Here is a 25,066-nt window from a genome sequence, read left to right on the forward strand (position 1 = left end):
ATATATATTTTACTAAAATACTTTTCACCTTACAAATCAAGCATAAAAATATGATACATCCATCTATTACGTGTGTGATTACAGGATATATATATATAAAAATACAACATGTAGAGTAATGTTAAATTAGTTTTTTTTCGAAGACAAAACAAAAACAGCAGCGCAGGATAAAATCAGACAACGTCATTCAGACACTGTTATTGAAACTCTAACAAAACTATTTCTCTTGGTTTCAGGATAGTTTTTAAATTACTCATCTGATAACAGGACGACGGAAGCAGAAAAATACTTTTTTATATTTTACTCACATTTGGGTGAGATCATCAGTACAATGGCAACAAATGTCATTCTTGCAGTGTCATAAATATCCTTGTATCTCTATACGTGTTATTTTGTATTACAGTTTTGATAAAGCTGATAAAAGGAATGTCTTTTCTTAGGAAAGTAAATTAGTTGAATGTTTCTTCTAGTTCAAGTGTGAAATACAAGGTATTTATGCAGCGGAAACAGAAACGGACACATACATTCACATCACTACTCTACAGCAAAGTTTCAACTGGACATAAGAAGGATTAAACTAATCTGGACAGACAGGGGCATATCTTAGGACATTGTCAAACAGTGATATGAAAAGTCCTCGTGAGCTGTAAGGTCCATGTTCAGCTCCAGCTGTTAGAGCGGGTTGGCAGTGATGAAAACGTAGATCTTGGCCTGGAAAGTGGTGAAGGTCCCCTGTCTCCACAGCTTCATCTCCACGTTCAGCAGGAAGTCCCTGGGACCCTCGACCTGCCGGTGCAAGTACACGGTCCCCGTGTAGGCGTTCAGCTTCCTGGTGCTGAAGTAGTTCTCCTCGTTCCCCTGCGTGATGGTGACGATGACGTTGTCTCCGGAGTAGGCGGGCGAGGGTCCGATGCGGAAGATCTGCGCGGGGATGATGATGTTGGACTGGAAGCTGAGGTAGTAGTAGGTGATTCTCAGAGGCGAGTTCTGACAGTCCAGGTAGTTGGGACAGCTGATCCGCTCACAGCGCCTACGTGTTACAGACATAAAGAGAAGAAACTATTATAACCCTGAATATAGCCATACTTTGAGATATTTATCCTTACAGCTACAAAGACAGCTGCTTCTACATGGTATTTAAAACATGTATGAATCAAATATCTCCAAATACAGTGATAACTACATTGGTAGCATGCATACCTTCAGCATGGCTCAACAGTCCCCTTATGAAACCACATTTAAAAAGCAAAATCTCAAAAAATGAATTCTTCATAAAATCATCCATCGCATATTAATCACAAAGACACAACACGAAAGTCAATGAGTTATCATATTGTGCAATCGGTGCAGGTTTTAATCTGGAGCCTGAACTTACGTGTCAGACACTTTGCGGTAGTTGGCTGGACAGCTGAGGGCGAGGCAGCGGTATCCTCCTTGGATGTTGTAGCAGGTCTCAGCCAGCGAGCAGTTATTGGCCCCCGTGGCGCACTCATCGATATCTAAAACACACAGTTAATTCACAAGCACTGCTTAACCGCCCGGAGACAAGGGAATGTGTGTCACTCGCGGGACAATTGAACTTTGAGGAAAAGCCCCGCTGTTGAAACATGTACGACAGAAAGTGGTCCTTGCGGGGAGCAAAACTGCCCAAGTAAAAAATTAAAAATTAGTGAGACAAGATTTTTAGGCCAATAAAGTTTTATAGACTGTGTTATTACTGAGCCACTGTGAAAGAACCGATTATATTTATCTGAGCGCAACAATTACCATACACACTGCGTACAGTTAAACGGCTGCAGAGCCATTCTTTAAAATCTATTTCATAGCAGAACTCGCTGAGGAATATTCTCTATACAGCAATGAGAGTGCAGAGTGTGATAGGTTTTATTTCTTTGTTTTGCGAGGGGGGGGGTTCACCTCGGCAGGAGCGTCCATTTGGAGACATGGTGTAGCCGTATTCTGGACAAGCACACTGGTAACTGCCGGGAACGTTCACGCACTTGTAGGTGCAGAGGTGTCCGATGCTCTGGGAGCACTCGTCGATGTCTGAGAGGCAAGAAGGAAATAAATCACCGTGAGACTGATTCATGAACTGGCCCAAACACCAGCGTGGTACAGATCTGAGGTTAGTGATGTATAAACAGAGCGAACAGCACCTTCGCAGCTGTGTCCATCCTCCCTGAGGTGGTAGCCTTGACTGCAGTAGCAATGGTAGGAGCCGTAGATGTTGGCACAGTTCTGGCTGCACGGGTTGGACAAACACTCATTGACATCTGGAGATGAGACGAGAGGTTAGAGCTCATCACTGTCACAACCCATTTGATCGAGGGGTTTTCAATGGTTTTAACACAACGTATAAACAAGATGTCGTTATTAAGCCAATTACGTTTTTTTACTGGTTTGTGCTTGAGGGCACAGCATCATGATAAACAATATAATACAGTTACACCTCTAACAACCAGGCCTCTTCAGCAATAAGCTGTACAGTGGTCAGCTTTAATATGAGCCCAGTGTAAGAACCTCACACACACACACACACACACACACACCCCCACAGGCATATTTTCACGTGCAAATTCACAAAAAAATACAATGACATGCATCAACATGCTCACATGGATGTACACACACCCACAGACACGGACATTAACACACACAGACACACAAAGACACACACACCTTCACAGCTCTTGCCATCGCCGGATAAGCGGAAGCCAGAGGTACATGAGCATTCATAGGAGCCTGGGGTGTTCTCACAGGTCTGAGCACACAGACGGCTCGGGTAGCGCCAACACTCGTTTACATCTGAGAGGAAGAAGCAGCATCATTACACATCTGTATAGTGTCTATTGCATTTTGTGTTCGTCTGCACCCATGTGCGCGAGTGCATGTGTGTAGCCAAGCATGTGTGGGTTTGTATACGTGTGCGTGCCTGTGCATGTTTGTGTGCCGATGTGAGTCGATGAGAGTGCGATGTGAGCACACCAGCTGCCTGCTGATAGTCTAAACACTTGAGCAGAGTCCATTATTATGAGAGTCACAACACAGTGAATCACAAACAGAGGGAGAAGCAGCAGCAGCAGCAGCAGCAGGGGCAGAACAGAGTTCTCTGCGGCAGGAGACGTGATTGGTAGCCCTGTAGCTCCTGCAGGAGCCAGCAGCCGAGGCTGAGAAACAGCAGCAGCACTGCCACCGCAGAATAATAAACAGGAGCAGCAGAGTGGGCAGACAAAGAAGAGGTAGCTGTACAGTAAGTGTGAGAAAAAGGACGAAGAGGAAGGAGAGAACAGAATGAGCAGGAGAGTGGGACGAAGAAAAAGAACAGAAAAAAGCTCCAGTTTTGTTCTTTTGAAACTTTGCTGCTGAGCCACGTGGGATGACGTGTGTGTCGGCCAACATACCTACACACGTCCTCCTGAATGAGTCATACTGGTAGCCTGTTTGACATTCACAGCGATAGGAACCAGGCAGATTGAGGCACAGCTGGCCCTCTCCACATCGATGCAGGCTGCTCTGACACTCATCCAAGTCTATGAGACACACGTGAATGTGAAGAGAAAGGGGGAAAAAACACTATCATTTATAATATTTGTTGTTTTTATATCGGGGCATGAGAAAAATAAACTGCTGGCAGTGTCCAAAAGTATGTTTCGTGTATGGTCTCACCAACACATCGCGATCCATCAGGACTGGCGTGATAACCACGGCTACATATGATCTTCCTCTGGCACGTGTAGGATCCTGCTGTGTTGATGCAGTTAAACGCTGGGCTGCACGGCCGGGCCACAGCAGCACACTCATCAATGTCTGGTACAGAGAGAGAGAGAAAGAGAGAGAGAGAGACACACACAGGCAGTGAGATAAAGGTGAAGAAAGATGGAAGAGGAGGAAAGACCCAACGGCACAGAGGCAGGGTATGAGAGACCAGGGGGGGGGGGGGGGGGGCAGCTCTTCTTCTGCCACACATTTCAAAGCGAACACACATCACACAGTTGCGCTCCCCTGGATAACTTTGTTGTGTGTGTGTGTGTGTGTGTGTCTGTGACATTTTCTCCATTTTCTCATTTCTCAGAGCATTTCTTCTACACTCCTCTTACAGTGGTGTCGGCTGCCTCGACATGCCCCAGTTCCTGCCCCTGGGGGCTAATTCCACAGCATCAGTTTGTACTGGAGGAGGACAGAGGATTGGCTTTTATCCACCCCTCTGCAGCCCCTAACAGCAACCGCTCTGATCTCCTGTCTGTGTGGCATTTAACCCCTGTGTCCCTGCAGCCGATTCACCTGCACGCTGCAGAACAGATAGGGAATCTACACAACCCAACACAACACTGACTGTAATGCAAACACAGCTGCTTTAATGCTTTTGTATGCCCCTTATTACCTCTGTATTTTAATAGTGTTTGTGTGCTTGTTTGTTCGTAAAAAACAACTAAACAGATTTCCACAAAACTTGGAAGGATGTGACATGGATCAGAGAAGAACCTGGTACATTTCGGAGTGGATCCATATCAGGGAGCAGATCCAGGAACTTTCTTTCAAGTTCTTTAACAGGCGAGTTTTTCAAAGTTTTCACAATCTCCCCTGGAAACAATTCATGAACATTTACAGAACTGATATCTATGCATGTATGAAATTTGGTGCAGCTTGATTGAATTTGATGGGACCGCCGGGCCCTGCTGGGGGTTAGCGCTCTACTGAGTGCCATTCCAGTTGTTTATGTATTTATATATTTACTAGCAATAACACATTTAGTGGTTTATTAAGTTTATAGGTTTTAAAAGTGTCTAGGTTTGTGATTAGCGGCACTTTTTTTTATCTGTTGTGTGTGTACATGTTGATATAGGTGGTAGGATGAAGAGTTTTCTTTACAGCCAGTTGTTTTTTATACCAAACAAACATCTTATGAGTTTATTTCCTGTATCAGTGAGAAGAAATTATGCAATCCATGAGGGAACAAATTGATGCATTCTGTTCTCCAGCTCTTGCCAAAGACTGAGAAACTTTGCAAACAGTGCTAAAGGGAAATTATGAATAATATAAACATCTCATTTAGACAGTAATTCCTCTTACCTATACAGCTGCCCTGTGCATCATGGGTAAAGCCCACAGGACAGTGAGGTTTGGGGTTGCACCTGAACGAGCCCTCCGTGTTCACACACTCAAATCCGAACCCACAGTTGTGGCTCCTCTGCTCGCACTCGTTGATATCTGTGGTAGAAGACAAATAAATGATCTGTTGAGGAACGAGGAAGTGTTTAAACTGCAAAACAGGCTGTTGAATATTTATCAAAACAGTTTAATAATCTACTGCAGGTTAACTCAACGCATGCATGTGATATCACAGTTCACCACTGGATGGCACTGTGGTTAAATGGCAGATTGTGCAGTGATTCACTTTCTCTGCTTCTTATCTTGACGCTGTCCTCGTCAATACTCCAGAGGTTTATCAAGACTGAAATAATTGCATTAGAACTTATCTGTGTTAATCACTCTTGGTATAAATTAAAGGTCTGAACAACAGTTCATTTCAAGATTAAGAGATGGATTTATCTCAACCTGCAGGGACATAAATTACCTTCAGCCAAAATGGGGCCTACTGTTTTCTTTCCTTATTCAGCTTCATTTACATTACATTACATGTATTATAATGCAAACTCTTGAAGTCTATATTTTGTATTTCTGTTATTTGTATTGTCTTGGTCTCTATATATTTCTACTTGTGGTTGGAGCAACGGTAACAAAACCCAATTGACCAACCTTGTATAATAATAACAATAACAATAATAAATGTATTTGTATAGCACTTATCTAAACAAGGTTACAAAGTGCTTCTCAAAATCCTTGGCAAAAAATGTACGAACTAAAATAAAAGGTATACAATTCAGTTCAGTTTTAAGGGTTAAATCATAACATAAAAGGTTGAGACCTTCAAATTATGATTCTGATCTGATTCAGATTAATGAGTGAAACCAGCAGGAATCGCGTCGTGTGCAAACTCTCCAGTCCACTCCCCCAGAGTCCTCTACACCTGTCTGTTGAGGGATTTACATCCTTTCCATCAGTATGAACCAACGCAGGAGGGACATCGCAGTATTGAAAGAACACAAAGTAATGTGCATATTTGTGTGTGTTTGTGTGTGTGCATAATGCATGAGTATCTTATGTTTTCAAGCAGGTTTGCAGGTTTTCACCAGCATAATTGCTGCGTAGAGGCCATAACCAGCTCTGGCAGAGAGCCCCGCGGATACAGTAGTCTCTAAACAGCACACAGTGATTGAGCATCTTGCTCCTCACACAAGCCTGGCAGAGTCGGCAGGAGCTGAGTGAGCCTGACACCTGACTGAGAGAGACTGAGAGAGAAAAGCCAGGAAGCAGAAGAAATGTGTGGGAGACTGGCAGTGAGCTTCCAGTGAGGGGGAAGGAGCTCAAGGAACCAGGGAAGGTCAAAGAGTTAACACACAGGGAGAACTTAACCCCGTGAACTCAGGCCTGTCTTTTATTTCCATGATTCCACTGCCTTTATTTAAAGGCTTATCACTTTACCTCCTTATCCATACGTTTATTATATATACATATGTATATAGAGTAGATGAAAGATTTACAGGGATTTCATTTGTTCTGCAAATTGACTCCTGTGAAATTTACAATCTGGATCGAGTGAATTTAAATGTGGTTTAATAAGGGGACTGTTGGGCCTGGGTAGAGATATACACTGTCTAAATGCCATTGTTAATAGTCTTTAATGTGCTTTTGATGAGGAACAGGAAGTGTAATGCTGCCATGAGTTATTGAGTTAGCTGTTGACTATATCTTTTTCAGCAAATATTTTGTATATGTTGCCTTTACTCTGATGAAGGGACTGTATTTATAACGTTGTGTCTTATCCACCGCTCAAAGTGCTTTATAGTACAAGTCACATATACACAGCGCTTCTATACACGACAGTTTTTCTAACAAACACCATTGATACACTGTCAGTACATCAGTCAGGGGTAATTTGGGGTTCAGCATGTTGCCCGGGGACACTTCTGCGACTGAACTACCGACCTTCTGCTTAGTGGACAACCCACTTTACCTCCTGGGCCACAGCCGCTCTACTACCAGTTATTTTTATTTACTGTAATCGTGAATTGAAAGACAATCAACTGGACTAGCTTGCACAGATTTTGCGAGTATATGCACTATCGTGTTAAGGAGGACACTGAATATCGAGTTAAGGTTGCACAATAAACTCCTGCTCTTAACTGAGGCATTTTATTTAGACAAGGGAGAGGAAGACAATTCAGTTCTTCCCGGCGTGGTGATTTAATTTCATTTGTGAGAGGAGGCGATGGGAGAGTTTCATTACAGTCTCTTAGAAGTCCACGAACAGGGATAGGTAGCACAGCACAAAGATGTATTTTTCTCTCACTGTGCTGATCTCCTGAAGTGGCAGCTGCTCGGAGGCGTCCCGCTAAACATACGCCCTTGTTAAGTTCTCATTTTGCCTGATTGAACATTCTTTACGTGTCACAAGGAGCCGTAAATGAGCCAAATCTCAAAGAAAACGCTGCCACTGCTGCTTCGTGAATGAGACTTCTAGAAAGGAACAATTTATGGTGCATGGAAATAATGAGATGTATCGGGAGGTTTACTATTGCATCTGAAAGTTGGGCACCACCCGTAAGGACGCGCCAGGCAGCTCTGCAGACTGAGAGTTAATGGCGAGCAAACACCATGGAAGTCACTCTCTGGAGTCACATTTCTCATTATTCCCTCTTGTCAGTGTGCTCGCATGTAAAATTACATAATCACTGGATGTGGGAAAAAAAATCATTTTCAATACTTAGAAGTAAAAGCGATTGTTTGCCTGCACAACCTGGTTTCCTTGCATTGTGAGCGCGAAATAACACAAACACTCTTCTACTGGTATTTACGCTGTGGCTGAAAGTGAACACTTGGATGCTGCTTAGTGCTGAGGAGGTGAGGTGTACCTTCACATATGTCATTGTTGATGTGGTATCCCGGGGGACAGGTGATCAGTCTCTGACAGATGTAACTCCCAGCAGTATTCACGCAGAGCTCATCCAGTTGGCAGGCGTGCACGGACAAACACTCGTTTATATCTGGATGTTTTAAAAAAAAAGAAGAAGAAAAGACAAATGTGTGAGTGAGAAGAAAGAGAATTAAAGGGAGCAGAGGATGCTGGATGAATGAAGAGCAGACAAGGACATGTGAGTGTGAGTGTAACAGTCAGCAGCAAGGAGCAGATTAAAGGGGGACAGGTCACACCTTCCTCTGGGGGAGAGTTAAAGGGGCAGAGCCACTGGGTATAACTTCCACACAATGAGAAATTTGTCACCACACTCGACTGCTCCTTGAGTCACAGTTGGCTACTGTCAAGCAGGAGACAGACCAGCGGTTATGGCTCAACTTAAAGATAAATCCCCGGCGAGACAGCAAAATAGAGCAAAATAGTTGATCAGCCTCATGATAACCACACAGCCATTGTGAGTGGCGTTGAAATAAAGGAGCACATGTGGTACGCAGACGGTGACAATGCATGGATAGTTGGGATAATCCCTCTGATAGAAAACAGCGTATTCCAGTTGTGTTTTCTTTCTTGTGTGCAACTCGGCGTGCTGCTGAGAGTCAAGGGGATTAGGGCTGTATCTCCTCTGCAAATCTAGAGGCGCTGATCAGAGAAAGAGACAGATCAGGAGCAGACAGTCTCGCCAAGAAACTCTCCTCGACTGGAACCAAACTCCTTTTGGCTGAAAATGAATACGGAGATGAGGGCCGGGATTGTCAAGCCCTCCATCACATGCACAAAATGTCCAGGTGCTACCCGGCACGGTTGCATTATAACAGGGTTTCTTACCTTCACAGGAGCGTCCATCGGCCCTGAGGGAGAATCCTGGCGAGCAGGAGCACTGTGGCCGTCCACCCACTGGGGTGCACTGTTGCTCACAGGGGCTGTTTCCTGGAAATAATACTGTATAGTGAGGTCAGAGAAAATATATAAATTCGATATATGGTCAAACAGAGAGAGCTTTGTTGTTCTGCGCGGGACACGGAAAACACTTGTTACTGCATTGCCATTAGCTCATTTTCCATTTTCCAGGTCGATCCCCTGACCTGCTCACAGTATTTCCTACTTTTGGCCCACAGTGAGCTGGACCTCCACCCCGGTGTCATGGAAACCAAACAAGAGAAACTAAATGTGTCCGTGCGCTGATTATTTAAGACGTGAAGTGGACAATGCTGAAATCAAACCAGCCTTTGATACCATCTCCCCGCTTGTGTTTGACATTTGCAGCACAATTACGTTTTATGGAAATGGTAAGTTTGAAATAATAACATGTCAATCCGTATCAGCCCGCGCCTGCTTCTCCTCTAAACATCGAGATGAGCGCTCCCGTTTGATTAAGCTGTGCGGATGAATGAAAGTGCTCATCGGGAGCTGACGGCCCTGCGGCGTGTGTCTAACCTTCACAGGGGTCGACTGGGACAGTGGCGTGGGAGGGAGGCGAGGGAAGTGGCGAGGTGGGCTCCTTTGCTGCTCTGTCATCCTCCTTCAGTCTGTTCTCCTCGTCCACCGATTCTGCAGAAACATGAACAAGTTCATCAGGGGAGCGATGTATGACAGCGTAGATCCAGGATTCAAGCTCCACATCTGCTGCGGCCTCAGTTGGAGAATGTGCAGCTCCTGCATCTTCCTCCAGTGACATAAGGCTCATAGATAACATTTGTGATAGCAGTGAAGGTGAGACAGGAAAAAACATTGCCTGCAGACAAACATTGGGTTTTTTATTCGCGAGCCCCATCACTGTAATTTGCTGAGAGCTCTGACATTAGTATCCTGTTGAAACAGGCTCGTGTTGGTGAAAGCCACCGTCGATTAAAACCTGGTGCACGGCGTCACCTGAAAACACATCTGGGCAAACCTTCAGCTTTTAGTTTGGGTGGAGAAAAACTTTCAAATGGAGGGAGAAGACATTTTTTCTTTGACTACAAAAGAGAAGTGATTTTAGGAGCAGGGCTGTCACTCCAGGAAAGGGATGTTAGCGTTAACTATTATTAGGCAGTATCAGGCCTTGCAGACAGGAAGGAACTCAAACAGACCAGGAAAATAATACACTGTGAATGTGTAGAGAAATTACGACAAAATGGGGTCTTCCTGACGGGACCGCAGACTGTAAATCACGTTTCAAAGAGCAAAATGGCACAGAGGGTTGCTTTCCTGTGCAAGGCCATCTCTGGAAATACCTGCTGGCAGAACTGCGTCATGAAATAATTCCGGCGGGGCTCCACCTTACCTTGTGCACAAGTGAACGCGTCCTCTTGCAGCACGTATCCAGGGAAGCACTCGCAGCGGAAGGAGCCGGGCGTGTTGACACATCTGTGGTGGCAGATGTTGCCTTCGTATATCAGGCACTCGTCCATGTCCTCCACCTCAACAGGACCCTCCACTGCGTTCTCCACATCCCTCTCCTCGCCGATGGAGAAGGCCTCCTTGGGGTACGGGCTGTCAGATACTGCAGCGCATGGAGAGAGTGGCTGATGATATGGATAACTGCATAAAATAGCTTTATCAATGTCCCTAAAGGAAAAACTGCTTTTGCAGTTACAGGGAAGACCCAATGGCAGAAATGATACATAGGACTTCTCTTTTATTGTCATATTTTTACTTAGATAAGTACATAGCATCCACCATTGACACACACTAAAATACTATCATATAATATCATATACTAAATAAGTTTGCAATGCACTTCCCTTGATGGGAACACAAGGAATAACAAAATAGTATTGTGATGATTATTTTTGCCTTTGTATTTCTGTTACTGGTAATTTCTGATGTGTCATTTTGAGCAGTATAAAACCTCATGGGAAGGGATGGTGATGGTTAAACCAAGTTACCGCAAAAGTATAAAACATTTTGATGCAAGGTTCCAGATCACTCGTGACTCCACGGCTGATCACTAACAAAACTGTTGCAAGGTGAATTAAGAGCAGAAAAAAGCAGCCACACTGAATCACTACAAGAGCACTTCACATAATAAAGTGGTTTCCTGAAACAGAAGTGAATGTAACTCCATGCGGGCAAACATGAGTACGATTTCCTAGAGTTACAGTCGAAGGGTGAACTTTGCTTCCTCTTAACAGCTACTATAAAGAAAATTGATTGCCTTTGTTATAAATCAGTTCTCTCCCCTGGCAGTTCACCGGTGTGCATTACATCCCCCTCCTCGGCTTGAAACGTACATTTCAAGATTGTCTGTCCATGAGTGCGAGTGTTTATTGAGTGTACCTTTTTTGGGTGGCGGACTGGAAACTTGGGTGGGCCTCTCACGGACAGTGTGCCGGCCATCTTGATTCCCGGCCGTGTGCTCCTCCCCCTTGCAGCAGTTCAGAAAGACGTGTCTGCAGTGGTAACCCAGGTAGTGGTGGGCTTCACAGTGATGTCCCTCTCTGCGAAACTGCAGCCCCAGTGAACAGCAGCCACAGCACTCCTGTCGGACACACGGTTACAGTCTTAACACGTATTCCTGGATCGTGCACGTCTATAGAGTGGCTAGGATACTTTAAAAAAAACTTTTATCCCAACGCTTTGGCCTGCAGAGGAAGGAGATAGCTGCCTTCAGTGACTCCCTTGTCGCCCTCTAGTGCCACCCTGAGGCTGACATTGTCTTGCATTGAGATGTCTCTCTATCGGATGGATTGCTGAGAAATTTGATTCGACTCATGACAACAAACAACATCTATGAGACGGACTGACACATGGTTCCCAGAGGATGAACCGTAACGACCTTGCTGATCCTTTTGGTGACTTCTCCTCTCGCGGCACCATGAGGTTGACTTTTGAGGTTTTGACTCAAATCAAAGCAACTATGAAATTTGTTTTCCATTCATGTTTCCTTCAGGATGAACGGTAAAAACTTTGGTGATCACGTGACTTCTCATCAAACGGCATCATTACTTCAATAATTTGCTGAGCTATACTTTGTTCTCGGTGCTAATTGGCAGGTGTTAGCATTGGTAACACACCAAACTAAACATTACTTACATCCACATGTTATTATTGTCTCGTTGGCTCCATCTTTAGTTACAAGGCTTGATATAAGACAAGTGTCCTCTTGCTCACAGGCTCTCGCTCTGTTTCCCTGTAGCTCTCAGCGAGATCACCTCTGAGAGAACATGGGGCACGGTGAAACATAAAACTGTAGTAATGGCCGCTGTGATGTGGCGTGGTTATAGATGGCATAATGTTACTAAATCTACAGGGGTCCCACAGAAAGGTGGTGAAAGCCAATATTTAACAGCTGCACTGCGGCATAAAGTCAATATGACCCCATACCGCTAAAGGGCCTCGGAGTGGGTGAGTAAGTATCCTGCAACACACAGGTCAAGACGGCAAACGAGTGGTTTTCAGATTCATGACGAACGCAGCAGAGTCACGCATGATAGAGTTACATGTCACTACAACTTGAACAGTAAAAAAAAAAATACTCCCACTGCTACTGTTTTACCACATTACTTATTCGTTCATGTTTCCACGGCTTCAGACAAGCCCGACATCTGACAGTTCAAACTGCTGAGGCCTGCTTTGAAGATACTGAAGCATCAGGACTGTGGGACTCTTCGGTTGTAATTGGACTTAAATCATTTTGTCTAAATTAAATAAGGTAATTAAATAACAGAGAACTGGCACTGCAGCAGTAATCCTCAGAGGAGAGTTAGTCAGACGGCTACAGAAAAATACCACCTACACATGTTTTCAATTCTTAACTGACTAATATAATTTCAACCGCTAACTGCGACCGTATTAGGCTTAGTTAGAAATGGTCATTAGGTTTGGCTGTGAACCCAGTGAACTCAGTTTGCCCTTTGCCGTGGCATCTCATCACAGATACTTGCTTTATAGGAATCGATCCTGCATTTATCGCCGGCATCCTCTTCACACGTACTCCCTCCTCGCGCTGCATTCATTCCAGCCAAACACCGGCTCTCTCCCAGGGAGCTGCGGCAGCATTGTTGTTGAGCAGTCCTGGCAGAGGGAGGGAAACATTAGAGAGAAGTGCAGAAGTGTTTGGATTACAGCTGTGGCCCTACAACTACAAGTGGGCTGACAGCTCTTCCCATGAGAGCTGATACTGACCCTGACTGAACTGCTTCAAGTTTCTATGAATTTAATTATAGAGGGGGAAATACGATTGAAATTTTAATAATTTATAAGTAGAACCTCTGGGGACCATTCAGTGTTTCCAGAGAAAAGAGAACTTAACTGTGAGTGAAGATGAACATTTAATGCACATTTAACATAGTGTAATATATCTTTAAATTTAGCTTGTTAAGTCCAGTTAGAAAGATCGACAGTAAATTACATTTTGACTGAAGATGATTTACAGTGTGTGTGATTAAATTACGAGAACTGAGATAAATGAAAAGCACCAGAAGGGCGACGCACTGTGCAATACCCCAGTCGGACAAGACTATCTTCTTTATATTGAAGTAATTCAAGACACACACACACACACACACACACACACACACACACACACACACACACACACACACACAAACACAAGTCCTAACAAGGTTGCGCAGCTATCCTTGTTACTTACCATTGACTTAAATCCATGTGGACACCCTAACCAAACTCTTATCCCTCAACTTAATCATGACCAATTTATGCTTAACCCAAACCTTAACCTAACCACAATTCACATCATATCCATAACTTTAACAAGGACCTCAGAAATATGGCCTCATTGGCACTGGGATTTGGTCCCCATGAGGTCTACTGGTCCTGACAAGGTCAGGTTTTATGCTGGAAAAGGGCTTAAAGAGATAACAAAAACAAGTACACACACGCACAGGGTCGAAAACAATACCCTGCTTTTTTAATAATGGCCTTACCAGCAGATGGAGTGTCTATCTCCTGCAGGTGGTTCCATGTTGTTGCAGTGACCATTAGCTGAAGCCCATTTCTCCCCTGTCTCACAGCAAGTCTTCACCATCTCTTTGGCAGACACTGCCATGAAACACAAAACACCCAGATCCAGATTTATCCCCACTCAGTAAAATGCCAGCGTTTCAGAGGAATCACATGAAATAATGGTTACAATGTGAATTGAACTGGAACAGGACAGTTACACCATCAGAAAATCACATCAGTGAGATGCTGTATAATGTGGCAACAGGATATTTGAAGAGCAACTAAATCTCATGTTCCCTGGAAGGCTTGTTTCACAGAAATAGACTTCGAGCTGATTTTGGTGACTGCATGTTGAGAATAGCAAGTACAACCTGTGTTTTTCTTCTCGGACTCCATGACTCTGCTCTCACTTTCATTGGCAGGCAGAGGTATGAAAGACCAGACTCTATTAACTTCAGAGTAAAATTGTCCCTTTTCGTTTCATGCTGGCTAATCAGAGCTGGAGCGGAGTGAAGGAGCAACACATTAGCACTTCATTTCAAACTGGGTCAAGGAGCAGACAAAGCAAAAACACACCATCCAGTGGAAAATACATGTGTTCCTTCAATAACAGGCCAGTGCATTCCGGCTTTGATTTGTGGCTCCTGTGCTACAGTAGAGAACACAACTCATGACAACTCATGACTTCTCAGAAAGTCACACCTCAAAGGACAATATGTTCTTACATCTACATGTACACAAAACAGAATATGTTTTTGTCATCGAGAACCATAAGTGTGTGTTGAGCTTTTTGACTTTAAATTAAATTATCCAATGTTTTTGTTTATATTTTGGGAGGCTATCTACTCGGAGGTGTGAGCGTGGCAGACAGTAAAAGCGTTATTTACCGAGTTTATACTGAATCCTGTCTGCCAACCGAGGACAGTAAAATCTTTATGGAACTTTTAACAGTCACCGACAGGGGAAGGCTTTCTCCCGGTGCTGCAGATGGTGTGCCTCTGATCACGTCTCTGGTCTAACCTCCTGTTTTGATTTGGGTCCTGACATTGCAAAGTGTTTTCAACTTTAACAATGAAACTATGGATCTTTAGGATGTCCACTTGCACACACAGGGGGCAGCAGGATTGGCAGGCCATCATGGGAATGGGTTTTTGGTCAATTTGGTTTCCAGGAGATGGCAATAACCTTTACCCCAAATCACCTGCTGGGTCTAGCACAGATGCATGATAGCAGCTTTGAACTGCTTGCTGACATTGCTAAATGCTAATGTCTTTATGCTAACAGACTTACAATTACAACTTTATCAAGCTAATCAAGTAATCTTGACCTTGTTTATATTCTTAGTTTAGTTTGGTAGCATGCTAACATTTTCTATTTAGCACTAAACACTAAAAGTGCAACTGACAGTGTTTTTGCGGTTGAATGTCTGCACCATTTCCATTCAGCATTTGCTCAGAACCAAAAATTTCAACCTCATGGTGGCAACAGAAAAAAAAGATCCTCCTAGTTAGTAGACTTCATATTGAGGACCAGGAATGACTGTATTCAATTTCATGTCAGTTCATTGTGTAGTTTTTGACATCCTGCAGTATGTCAGTCTGAACCAACTGACACTGCAACGCACTGTGTAATTCAAACAACCTTCTAAAAGCTTTGATTGATCTCTAGTGGGCTTTTCCAGCGTAAGCCTTAAGAGGGTGGAGGCTGCACAGAGGGAAGAACCAAGAAAATATCTTATTGGATTTCTAAATCAATGACACACAGCACAGAGAGTGAGAGTACCCAAGATCACGCTCACATTTTAACTTCCACATTTATTTTTGTTGAAATATCTCTCCTCGACTTACCTATACATACTGAGATCAAAGCCGTTACTCAGAGCCGAGCGCATGACGGCTGCAGTCTGCTTAATTGAAAGGTTTAGAAATGAGAAAGTCTAAACCTCGAAGAAGCACAATGACTCTTTCATACAGAACTACAGCATCTTTGCCAGCCATGCAGTTAAACAAGTCCCTTCCAGCCTGAGTGACTGTATATTAAAAGGCAGAGAGCACGATTATTCATCCTCCTTCCTTTGCTTCCTATTCATTTTCTCCAGGTGGTATCAGTTCACTTGTCATTATGAGGACACAAATTTGCTCCATGTGTCCGTCCAGAATGTGGAATGTATACAGAGGTAAAGTACATGCACTTCATGACTATGTTTATGAAGCATTTAGTGGACGAAATGACTTTGGAGAGAGACTATGTTTCACCAAATTATCTACTGGGGATGAAAACAATGATGAACCATCTTGGCCCCAGTTATACTTGAGTCTAACCAGATCGCCTTTATGGCATCAATTAGCCAAGTTGATTTATTGCGCATGGGGGATCTAAAATATACACTTTATGTGACTGAGGAGCATCTTTCTCTTCCAGACCTGTAATTATATCTGTCCATTAGACTAGCATTGACGCCAGATGCTTTTCTCTCGTCCAAATCCAAAACTGGTGACATCGCACCCTCTGAAAACATGGAACTAGAACAACAACAAAAAAGGGCAACTCTCAACATGCCTGGAGGTGTCATGAAGCAGTGTGCTGCCACTAATGAAGGCTCATGTATCTTTTCTTTTGTGGACTCGGCAGTGATTTACAATACAGGTGGGCTGGAGAGAACAGGACCGACAATGTGGATAACAGCACACGGCGAGGGTCCCCCGCATACAGACTCGTGTGGCTGAACATGATGATTGATGCTGAAAGCTTAAGAATGTGTGTGTGTGTGTGTGCAGGAGGGAGTGAAACCGTGTTCTTCTCACCTTCGACACGAGTACTTGCAGAGATATCGTGTCTTCTGAAACACATAATCACTGCCCGAGAACAGCTGGCTGTGACATAACAGGGAGGCCTCTCCTGCTATCACCATGACTTCATTTCCAAAACGGCTGATCCCGGGGTTCAATTATTGACAACTTTTGTCTTGATCTCACTGAGACTGTAAGCCGACAATCGTGTGATCCACATTTTTGCTGTCTTAGCTGGGGTTATAGTTGATGCAAGCCCCTGAAGGCTTGCCTGGGTCTTTTGATGGTTTTAAATGGTAACATCCATTTCAATTACACCTCTCTGTGGCTGGATCACCTGAAACACTAAAACACACTCTGTCCAGACTTGTCACTAATGGTGTATTGAATTATTGCAAGTTATAGTTTTTGTTTCCTAAAGATGCCGCATGTCCTTGACACACCCAGGCATGCACACCCTTGTGATGTGAAGTTTCTGCATTGCAACATCTGCATTACAGACTTGTTTTGCATATTAAACATGTTAGAGTGTATCCCACTGCACGCCTCGGACCAATTATTCTCCTCAGTCCTGTAATTTGAACCTGATTCCCGTTGCCTTATTAATCCTTATTTATTCCCGGGTTTGTTCACACACCAGAACACAGGAAATTTGCTCATTTCTTGCCAGGAGAAATACTGACTTTGGACCCGAGGAATGAAGTTACCTAAGTTTCATAAGTCCCATTAGAATGAATAGTTTTTCCGTATTAGAAATGATTTCAATGAAGCATAAATACGAGTATATTTCATAAAGGTTTCCAGTATTTCATTTTTAGAGCTAACATGAACGACTGCTTGTATCACAGATCTGAAAACATCTGTATACAGCTGGATTTTGCCTTAATGCTATTAGATGAGTGCAAGAGGCATATCTGTTTTTGTGTTACAGTTTATCACCAATCTCTACTTACACAGTTGGGTTTTTTACGAGCGTTTTCCTGCTTCTGGAGCAGATGTTTTTTTATTTATAAGTGCGGGTGACATGTGGATCAGGCGGTTTTTCACTAAGGACATGTTGCAGATGGGAGACGGGACACATTTCCTGGAAATGACCCGGAAGGCACCCTGGATTAACCAGAATGATCTATGCTCTTCAAACTAATCTTCACAGGAGTGGTGCACTGGAGTGAACTGTCACATGGCCCTCGCTGGGGAATTCACCCTGTGTTTCATCCTAAGGAAAATTATACATCTCCTACTTCCCACTCCCATATGCAGCATGTTGTAACAGTGCTGTTGGTAAAAAACAAGTGCTTGTGATGGTAATTATGCTTCAGCCGTGTGTTATATCGACTTATTCCCATCTAGTATCCTTCTGGTACAGTTCAACATTATGGTTGGTTAAGTAGGGAGGGAAGTTGCTGAGAATAGCATGCTTGGAGAGGTGTTTCTCAGATGAGGTGATTACCAGGAAGATTGGGGAGCCGGCGGCCTCACGGGAGACGGGTAATCACACCGGCTCGAGAGGGAGCAGTGAGTAGCGTCTGGCAATCAAGCCACAACAGTGGTCTCATTCATCACATGGGTATTATGCCGCTCACAGGTACAACCCCCACGAAATCCTATACCAGGTCCAGCCCGGCATGAGAAAGCCTAAACAGTCCCATCCCCCTCCTGAGCACGCACACACTGCATCTGCTTGGAAAGAGCGAGACCTAATGAGAAGTAGTTATTGACTTTGTTCCACAGCGAAGGCAACTCATTTATATTGGTGAAAATGGTTGTGTGCTTGATATTTTACATTTCTCTTTTCCTCTTCCAATAACTTTGGCGGACTCAGCTAATGGCGATAACAGGCATTAGTCAGGGGCCTTATCAGCTGGAGTTTTCCTGTCTGTGCTACAACATGTCATTTGCTTTGGAGAGCTTCACTTTGTCCAATGACCTTCACCAGTGAACCCTGCCAGTGTCATTCCAACCTTCAAACTGAGCAGCTCGACCAGATAGTCTGAGCTCATTATTCCTGGAGGAAAATCCATCCTCCTCAAACCTTCCACCGTGAAGCTATAACTTAGATTTGAATAGTTGGACTTCATCCTAATGCATTTATGGATCGTGTGGGGAAACCTTTGAGGATGTCTGTCAAAGCAAATCTGTTTTTTTTTTCTCCCTGAATAAATAATTTGAATTTCTAGAGCAGCTCACAGACGTCATCTTTGACAAAAGGTGTCGAGGCAAACCTTTTTAACTTTGCCAGTTTCTAACCTATATTCACGCTGGTGAATTAAATTGACGGGTGCCTCTGAAGTTCACTCCCACAGACATACCTCACGTATGCATTCAGCATGCATGTACTATACATACCTGTGGTGGCCAGTTGCTGAAAGGAGAGAAAAGTCCTGACAGGTCTCAACAACAATCAGAGTGTTGTAAAGTAGGTTAACTATACACTCTGCCAGATTGTGGTTTGCGGAAAACAAAATGCCACTAATTTTTTCTTCAGTAATTCAGTCTCTAAAGTGGTGACGAGGATGAAACGACAGGTTTAATACATTCACTCATTCATAATTTAGTTCACTTGGGGAAAAAAGTGAGACTACCTTGTGTCTTAGGGCTATAAATTAAGGCAAAAATAATGAGTTTTCCTTGGCAGGAAGTTTATAAATCATTAACACTTATTATAAATGCAAAAAAAATCACACTTTTCATTACAGCTTAAGCAACCAAAATTTGGATATGGCATTGTATGAGATTAATATAGGGAAGATTTTGTAAATTTAAAAATCTCATAGTTTCCTTTGCAGTGTAACTTATCTTAATAATCACCTCATCATCTGCTTTCTATCCCAGTGCCTGCAGTATATTGGCCTGTATATGCCATGAGTATTTATGGATGGACCTGTTCGAGAACATGCAGCTAATCACACGAAAAACATGGCAGGAGGTAAAACCCCAAATAACCTTGCTGGAGCAAAGTGGGGGAATAATTCGTAATTTCAGCTGCTCTTTCAGGATTTATTAGACATATTAGAAACACAATAATGTAAATGTGGGACCTGTCTCACCAGTATAACTTGCTATTGCACACCTCTGGAGAAATAAATATCGCATTCTCTCAAGTTGACTGCATGAAAATGAATCCACACTAAGTATAGTCATTTTCTCTTCAGTAAGGTGGATAAATGCTATCTGGGGAAAACAGACTTTCCACAGATAATTGTTTTTCCTGGACCACTGCCAGCAAGAATGGAGTAATTATGAATTCTTGCTCAAAAGACAGGATGTGAGAGGAGGGAAAGGAAGATGTCTTCTGAAAACGTAGCAGCCAAACACAAGCCATTACTCGGTCATATATCATACTCATTGTGACGTATTTTGATTTGGGCTCTGAATTAATCAAAAAGGTTTTATGTCTCAGATTTCATTTGAATCCACCCGCTTTCAGCTGATTCATGTCACTGCTGATCTTAAAAGGTCAGGATTTTGTAAAACTTACCTTGCGAGTCTCCAACATCCTGAGAGTGGTAGTTGTGGAGGGTCTGCGCCTGTCTCTGAGGCTGATCGTCATCCTCTCTCATCCGGACCGGGGCCCTGCTGGTGGGACTGAACTGGACTGTGGGGTATGAGCCCTGCTCCTCTCTGCTGAGTGTCTGCTGGTGTTCCACTGGGGCTTGTCCTTGGCCCTTATTACCGGCAGAAACGGGGCTGCCATGATTTGTGGTGTGACTGTCTTGACTACGTTTGTGATGGCCCAAGTGCCTGCCCGCCTTGTTAGCGGGGACAGTGTACGCTGTGTCTTTTAAAGTGTCCTGCACCACTCTGTTTTGTGTAATGGTCCTCTCTACAACCTCCTGTGGCAGCCTGTGGTTCACTGTGGTCACTCTCTGTGTGGTTGTAGCTGTTAGCAATGTTGATTTTTCGGTCGCGGTTGGATCAACGTTGTGTGTGACTTCATCCTCTCCGCTGCTCGCTGGAGTTGGGCTTTTCTGTTTTTCTCTCGTCTCATGTCTCCTGTCATCGTGCGAGCTGAAGGCAGTGGAGCTTGACTCTGGAGGAGTTGGTGGTACTGTAGGAGACTCCAGCGGTGGGGCCAGATCTTGGATTGTGGGAGATGTTGGCTCAACCAGTGTGTAGTCATAATCCTCTGTGCCAAAACTGGGTGGGTCCTGCTTATACAGTGGCAGAGTGTTTCCCATTTCCAGCTTGGAGAGAGGTTCCACAGCACTCGTTTGTTGGCCGTCATGACGACCGCTAATGTCTCTCACGGGGTTGTTGTTTTCAATGGTTGTACCCATGGGCTTATTAACCCTACGAAGGTCACAGCCAGGGATCGGTGAACACATTAACCTTCCACCGTCATTTGGACAGTGGCAAACCTGGCACTGATCTCTCTGAAAAGAGTGTCCTGCGTCGTATTTCTTGCTGCCGTGGGTGCAGCCAACCCGCCCACATTGCATGCATCCATCTGCAGGTTGTAAAATATCAATGCAGTTGGGGGGAATTTCTGGGCACGGGATAAAATGGCAGCTTATTCTCCCTCCTCCCTGGGGACAGGAGCATTCGGTGCTTCCAAAATCCACAAAGTAAGATTCCCCCTGTGGGACTTTCCCTTTCCGGAAGCCTGCTTGGATGCAGTCGTAGTACTGGTAACCCTCGCAGGTGCAGCCCGTCTGTGTGCAGGTGGGACAGCAGGCACCTTTCTCCAAAACCGTATCAAGGCAGTTCTGAAGAACAGGACAGTCCACTCCTGTGCAGTCTTTCTGGCTGAGACAGAAATCCATGCACAGAGTCACCCAACATAAAAACAACGTCGCCTTCTGAATGTTCATTTTGCATTTAAAAAAATACACACAAAAAGAAGAAGTATTCCAAGTTAGTTCCTCAAAGTAATCTTCGCTTCTGGCAAAGTTTTACTCCAGATGAGAAATAATTTAATCTTTCAGCCTGTGGAGGTAAACAGTGGTTAATGATGCAGTTTAATAACTGGTCATTATTTTAGCTTTTCAGAGCTAATATCAAAAATAAACATTTTTAACTCAATAACCTGTCTGCTTACATTTGACCACATTTCAACGCCCACTTGTTTGGCACTAAAGGGAATGAAAGCTGTGATTTATATTTGATTGCACATGGAAATTTACTGATAAGTCAGACTGGCTGATGGAAATATGCACAATAATAACCCAACAAAATCATCAGCTGTCGAAAAAAACAAAAACAGAGAAGAAATAACAAACCCTCCCTTTTACGACAATATTATACTTTGCCTTACAGAAACAGTGTGTTGATTGTGTTCTGCACAGAAAGGCTTATATGGGTTATCTATTTGCAGCATGTGTATTCTCATAGAATTGTCTACTTCCCCGGGAATCTGGTGGAGATGTTGTGCAATTACTGTTCATTCATTTGAGTCCAGTTTGAAGAAAAGCTGGTGAGGCAGAAACTGTTTCAGGTGCTCTCGCAGAAATAACATTTTGCATGAATTAACCGAGGTGTTATTGTAATCAACTCTGACACAGAATAATGTATAAAGTAAAACAAAGCATATATAGCTATAAATGCATTGGATGAATTGGATTTCTGTAGCTATTCTTTTCTTGTCACGCACAGTCATGAGGTGACAGACTTCATCCTGTGAGATTATGTGATGCGACTTCAAAACGGAGAGAATATTGAAAACCAGATGTTTTTTATTTCACTTTTCCTGTTTTTCTCACTGCTTCTATTTCTGCCAAGAGACTGTGAGATTTCATGCCAAAAAAAATTACAGATTAATTCAAAATCTGCATGACAAACTAGACATTTCCTTCTGAAATGTGTCTAAATATTTGCAGTGCTCTTTCCGCAGCCTCTTTTGTTATCACATTTCCCCAAACATTTCCTAAACTCCATGCCCTGGGAAAAATATTCCCACCAAAAGAAGAGCAGCTGTTTACAGATAACGTTTTCTTCAACAGAAACAGGAATTGTAGAGATCCTGCTTCAGTAGAGGTACTCAGGTACATGACTTATAACTAAGGTGGTTATTTTAAGTGAATCTGTCTGGGGAAATCTATTTCCACCATTCCTGCTTCTACTTGAAAGTCAAAATAAAAATCTAGAGGTCGCCAATATGGTCTAAAGCTCATCAAAATAAATGTAACATCTGTCGCCCTGTCTTCTTTCATAATCCAGGCGAAGCCACAGAACAACTCAAATTGCACCTCAGCTCCATTTAGAGAATCAATGATGTCTTTGTGTGCATGTGGGCACAAAATCATTATGCTAGATCTCGCTCCAGTCTTCTTTCTATGATGCATTAACAGTGTTAAAAAGCACAAAGTTCCCAAACTCTCTCTCTGTAACATCCAGAGCAAGTGAAAGGAACATTGAACACAGGAACGGAGCCAGTAGGTGATCAGGAACATGCATCTGGTCTGTGTGAGCTTTTCCCGAACTTGACAGGTCTGTTTTATGTGAATGAAAAAAAGAGTCTGTGGTGTTGTTTGTTCAGATCAGGTTATGACCTGCAAAGTATTTCCAACAGCCACTGTGTGCCTTCTTGTCAAAAACAAAAAAACTGACCTTTATCCTTTTTTACGCACGGTGGCACGCGCACGCACCTACATACACACGTGCAACTACTACCAATTACTTGTGGATCAACCCAAGAGTAGAACAAGTTGAACATTCAATTCCTGAATATTTGAATGACGAGTAATGAATTAAATAAAGACTTGAAAAGTGCGCACTTGTAAACTTCAGCTTCACTTGATGATCCAGCCAGTGAATTATTTCCCAGCGTGTTGGAAAAAAAGACGATGTGACTTCAGCGTGTGAACTTCGCATCAGACATGTAGGAATTAAGCTCATTTCATTCCCTGGGTTGTAACGTCACAACCTGACGCAGCATAATTAAAACACATCTCAAATAAATATGATCCAAAAATCTTAAATCCACATCACAGAGAGTGTAATCTAAATATTTGTCCCCCGAGCTGTCCCGTGGGACTCGTCAAGTGGATAACGAAATGCTCGGTGCGTTAACTCGTGCGATGACTTGTACAGTTTATGTTCATAAAAAGTTATGTTTCCTACCTTGGGTCGCTGATCTTTCAGTGCTGCTGCGCTCCGGGAGAAAACTCGTGCGTAAAGTTTGTGCCCTGACTCACTCGGACCTGGGAGGCTGCTGGGAGCGCCCTCATCCCCTCTTCTTTTCGGAGGAGGGGGAGGGCGGGACAAACTTCCATAGAATTACTTGCAACTCTTTCGAAATGACCTTTGTTCCCTTTTTCTGCATCGTAATGAGCCCAAATACGAGAAATGACTGAACACGCAGCGACGTCAGTGGAAACGAATGATGTCAGGCGCTTATCTGAGAAAATTAAAGTGATGGTCTCAACTTCTTCCAAGGAGCCTCTGGTCATACGATCTTTTAAGACTATTACAACAGAATGGAAATCACATTATTCAAACTGCAGTTATTGGATTTTCACAATTATTACTGTTTGAGTTCAGTATATTTACAGATTCACAGCTTCACACCAGGTGCCAATTGTTGTGGTTACTGCAGGAGATGCCAACAAGCCAGACTAATAAACCAAACTCATATCAGGCATCATTAAGCATCACACCATGTCTGTGATCAACTGAGCTTTCGGATGGGTTAATTACACTTGCCCAAGTGCCTCCTCAAAACAAACTGAATTTAATCTTTTCAAAAGCCCAAAGCTTATTTAATCTATCTTCATTGAGACGCCATAGTGAGGATAAATATAAACAACAGCTGCCTCAGTGGCTATTCATCCACTGATCAGACAGGCAGAAGGGGCAGTGGGGCCATTGGCCACTTTGTTTCAGGGGTCTCCCTTGACTAATCAATGACAGAGATGAGCCATTGAACCCATTATCAGCTCTGCCTGATCTCTATTATCAAATTCACGCACGACTGCACAAGTCACACGATGTGAATATCCTATTTTACATATGTGTGTGTCCAATCTAAATTAGATATCGGATCAGGGGGTGCAGATTCATACAGAAACAAAACTGCCATTCATACATACCTCCACCAAGGCCTCTTATGAAACCAAATTCAAATTCACGCCTTGATCTTTTATTTGAATCCGCACCAAATTGCACACACTCAAAAATATCTTGCCTTTTTTCCATCAAGATCCATGATCCAAGATCCGTGCTCAAATTTAATGAGTTTTTCCCTGATCCATACCACATCCTTCCATGTGTTTCGGGGGGAATCTGTCCTGTAGTTTTTGTGTAATCTTGATAACTAGACACAACTTCCTCTGCGAGACCACCTATCGACTTAGCATTGTCTATAATGTGTATGCAGAACTCCATGGCACAAATCAATTGAAAGCAAGTTCAGCATGCA

At 43.4% G+C, this 25,066-nt stretch overlaps 1 protein-coding gene across 2 annotated transcripts; it reads right to left on the bottom strand.

The window, feature by feature from the left end:
* On the bottom strand, positions 1–23,901 carry LOC117764728 (fibulin-2-like). Of its 2 annotated transcripts, XM_034590735.1 has the most exons (18): positions 23,770–23,900; positions 21,545–21,636; positions 20,189–21,456; positions 13,903–14,017; positions 12,901–13,030; positions 11,294–11,495; positions 10,299–10,517; positions 9,470–9,583; positions 8,861–8,962; positions 7,974–8,105; positions 5,071–5,208; positions 3,667–3,807; positions 3,402–3,530; positions 2,680–2,805; positions 2,157–2,273; positions 1,918–2,046; positions 1,376–1,499; positions 1–1,030 (listed from the first exon to the last, which is right to left on the bottom strand). In XM_034590735.1, the coding sequence occupies exons 3-18, from the start codon at positions 21,147–21,149 to the stop codon at positions 673–675; spliced, it is 3,237 nt and encodes a 1,078-aa protein (XP_034446626.1). In that variant the 5' UTR covers positions 21,150–21,456; positions 21,545–21,636; positions 23,770–23,900; the 3' UTR covers positions 1–672. The 2 variants fall into 2 exon arrangements, with proteins under 2 accessions (XP_034446626.1, XP_034446625.1); XM_034590734.1 differs by having other exon boundaries at positions 20,189–21,636; positions 23,770–23,901.
* Between the last annotated feature and the right edge of the window lie 1,165 nt (positions 23,902–25,066).

Source organism: Hippoglossus hippoglossus, chromosome 7, assembly GCF_009819705.1.
Source record: "Hippoglossus hippoglossus isolate fHipHip1 chromosome 7, fHipHip1.pri, whole genome shotgun sequence".
Classification (NCBI taxonomy): domain Eukaryota; kingdom Metazoa; phylum Chordata; class Actinopteri; order Pleuronectiformes; family Pleuronectidae; genus Hippoglossus; species Hippoglossus hippoglossus.